This window comes from Rhopalosiphum maidis, chromosome 3 (genome assembly GCF_003676215.2).
Source record: "Rhopalosiphum maidis isolate BTI-1 chromosome 3, ASM367621v3, whole genome shotgun sequence".
In the NCBI taxonomy this organism is placed as follows: Eukaryota; Metazoa; Arthropoda; class Insecta; order Hemiptera; family Aphididae; genus Rhopalosiphum; species Rhopalosiphum maidis.
Genome location: NC_040879.1, coordinates 59,838,888 through 59,841,859, shown reverse-complemented (window position 1 = coordinate 59,841,859; position 2,972 = coordinate 59,838,888). Strand labels below are relative to the sequence as shown.

At 44.5% G+C, this 2,972-nt stretch overlaps 1 protein-coding gene across 1 annotated transcript; it reads right to left on the bottom strand.

Annotated features, from left to right (window-relative positions):
- Window positions 1–562: 562 nt before the first annotated feature.
- On the bottom strand, window positions 563–1,714 carry LOC113557571. The gene is made up of 2 exons (XM_026963146.1): window positions 1,598–1,714; window positions 563–1,372 (listed from the first exon to the last, which is right to left on the bottom strand). Exons 1-2 carry the CDS (start codon window positions 1,712–1,714, stop codon window positions 563–565), a joined length of 927 nt encoding a protein of 308 aa, XP_026818947.1.
- Between the last annotated feature and the right edge of the window lie 1,258 nt (window positions 1,715–2,972).

Sequence of the window (2,972 nt, the reverse complement as noted above, 5' to 3'; positions counted from 1 at the left end):
GAAGTTTACTGAAGAATGTCAGTTGGGAAAATCGGACAATTGCCGATGACGCCGAATTGAGCTCACCGCGCGTGAGATAACACTCAAATACTTGCTGACGGCGACGACAGAGGAGGATAAAACGACGGACATAGGCGACGACACGGATCATGTGCACATACGGCGAGAAGCGAGAGTACCATTCCATTGTTGTTTTTACGAGTAAAGCCGTAGGACTCTCCACTTTTGCCTCGCGAAGCTGATCCAGTTCAATTGAAGGAACATAAGTAGCCCATTCAACGGTGGGTGACTTGAGGAACGTTGGACCTTCCAAAACAGTACATGATTCACTAAATCAGATGGTGTTAATCCCCGAGAAGCACAGTCAGCTTATCTTCCGACGATATATAGTGCCACTGACAGTCCGGAAGTAATGACTGTACTTGATGAATCCTATTTGACACAAAAACCTTGAAGGTCACGTGGCGCATGGGTAACCAATTGAGGACGATTGTAGAGTCACACCAAGCGTCGTTTCAACTATTTCCAACTCCACGCTAAGTATCTGTTTAATGCGAGACATTCACTTTGCTAGAAGGACTACGCCACACAGCTCCAACCGCGGGATTGTCGATGCAGTAATCGGGGCCAGTTTAGTTTTAGAACCCAGCAAGGACACGAAAGAAGAACCTGATAAAGTTTCAGAACGAATATAAATGACTGTTGCGTATCCACGTTCAGATGTGTCACAGAAATCGCATACAACACGTATGAACCGCGTATGAACAAAGCGCGGAATACAAAGTTTCCGAAGTTTCGGCAACTCTGTTACAGATTGGTGCCAGACTTCACTGACGGAAGGTGGTAATGGTTCATCCCAGATGACGTTAGCCTGCCATACCAGCTTCATAAAATGTTTCGCCATAAAATCGACCGGCAATAGAAGTCCTAAAAGGTCAAATATTCGGTCTATTAACAATAGCATGCCTCGTTTCGTAGTTATCAGCTTCTCACTTTGAAATGCATCATTGTATGGGCTCCATCGGAGACCTAACACCTTAACTCCGTCACCTTCGTCAAATGGCAATGCACCGTTCGCTCTGTCTTCCGGGGGCACGTTATTCAAAATTGAATGAATATTGTTGGAACATTTCTTTAATTCCAGCCCAACTTGGCCGAGAACAGCGATCAGTGCAGACTGCAGTTGTACTGCTGCATCTTCGGAATCGGCACCGACGCATATATTATCAAGATATGTGTGAAATAACAATGCCTTACGAATGGATAGGAATTCGGTGCAGTCAGAATCCGTGATATGTTGTAACACATGAATGGTAAGGTACGGCGCACAATTCACCCCGTACGTAACTGTGTTAAGCTGATATTCTTGCAGCTAATCATATGGTGACGCACGTCAAAGGATACGTTGAAATTTGCGGTGTTCTGGAATAATCAATATCTGCCGATACATTTTGAAGTTGTGTGTTGTGAAGACATACTGCAACAAACGAAATAAGAGCAACACGTCTACGACGTCACGTAACAATTTTGGGCCGGGTAGTAAATAATTGTTTAACGACACACCATTAAAAGCCCGTATGGAGGCGACAAATATCACGCGAATTTTTGGATCTGTTTTATCTGATTTCATCAGTAACAGGTTGACGGAAGGGTAAAGTAACTGTAAAGTGGCTCGAACTAGAACGACTGCATTCCATGCGAAATAACGACTCATATTGAACTTCCTCCGTGAATATTTCAGGCGCAGCCGCAGGTTCTTCTATGCTCCAAAACTTATCGATTGACGATTCAACCGACACGTTCAACAATGATATAGGGCACTGAGTGTGGTGACTGCGACGTAGAATTTGGAACTGATCCAATGATAATCCAGCCGAACACTGAACCGAACGCAACTGGAAAGGTATCACCAAAGGACACTCGTTTGCCATTCAGTACCTGGGCAAATATATCTGCACCTAATAGTAGGTCTATGGTGCTCGGAGTGGTGAATGAAAGGCCAGCTAAAGCTAGGTATCGGTACTTTTCGGAAACAGCATTTGACAATAGCTGAACGAGTGCTGTACTCAACAAAACAGAATGAGAATCGAGCTGTCCAACGCATGATATTGATACAGACGATGACCTTGGTTGATCAGCCGCGTTGATAAACGATGATTGCGGTGGCTTTTCTGATCTACTGTGACCCTTCTTATCATAACGAAGTTGTGCTAAAGAACGCAACGGTTGCACCGGCTTAGAAACGTGAAGGTCTTAGACCCGTTCAAGAATATACACACGTGACTTTACAAAGGCAAAAAGCTCACGAATCGTGGGATGATCGGCCGTAACCTGTGTCTCGGACAATGTCCTGCACGAAGTGGGTAAGCAGTGCGATGCAAGCGAGAATAGAATAAAATCACCGAGGTTCGGTATGGCCAGTGATTCGAGCACAGAGACTTTCTCACTAAAAGCAACCATAAACCGGTTGAGTTCCGCCAATGATTCGGTAGTAGATGGTGGCGTGCTCAACAACGACTCTACCACAGATCCGGCAATCAAACGAGGTTTATTGAAACGAGATTCTAAACTCGACCATATCAATTTATACGTGTGACCGGACGGCGTTATACTACAAACCGCGTCCATCATACTACCCCTTAAAAACCCTAACAGATAATGCAATTTGTCAATATTGGACTGTGTAGGGCGTTGGTCAACCATAATTGAAAACTTTTCGCGGAATGAAGGCCATTGAAAAATATCGCTGTCAAAACTTGTTAGTGGAATTTCAGGTAAACAGGAGATCGAAACCTGACTTGAGCTGACTGTAGGTAATGAGATGTCCGGAACAGTTGTCTGTTGTACAGCTGGTATCGTAGCACCCTTATTTGACATAGCAGATACATGGGATCTGCTACGAACCGACATATTGCTGGAGGATTGCTCTGACTCACGATATCGCCTAGCAACAGATCTACAAAATGTGACTA

Bases quoted from the DNA above. Each gene is read 5' to 3' on its own strand.
- LOC113557571 (XM_026963146.1), bottom strand. From the start codon at position 1,714: ATGAGTCGTTATTTCGCATGGAATGCAGTCGTTCTAGTTCGAGCCACT. The intron at 1,373-1,597 runs GTGATATTTGTC...CCATATGATTAG, and splicing joins AAACAGATCCAAAAATTCGC to CTGCAAGAATATCAGCTTAA.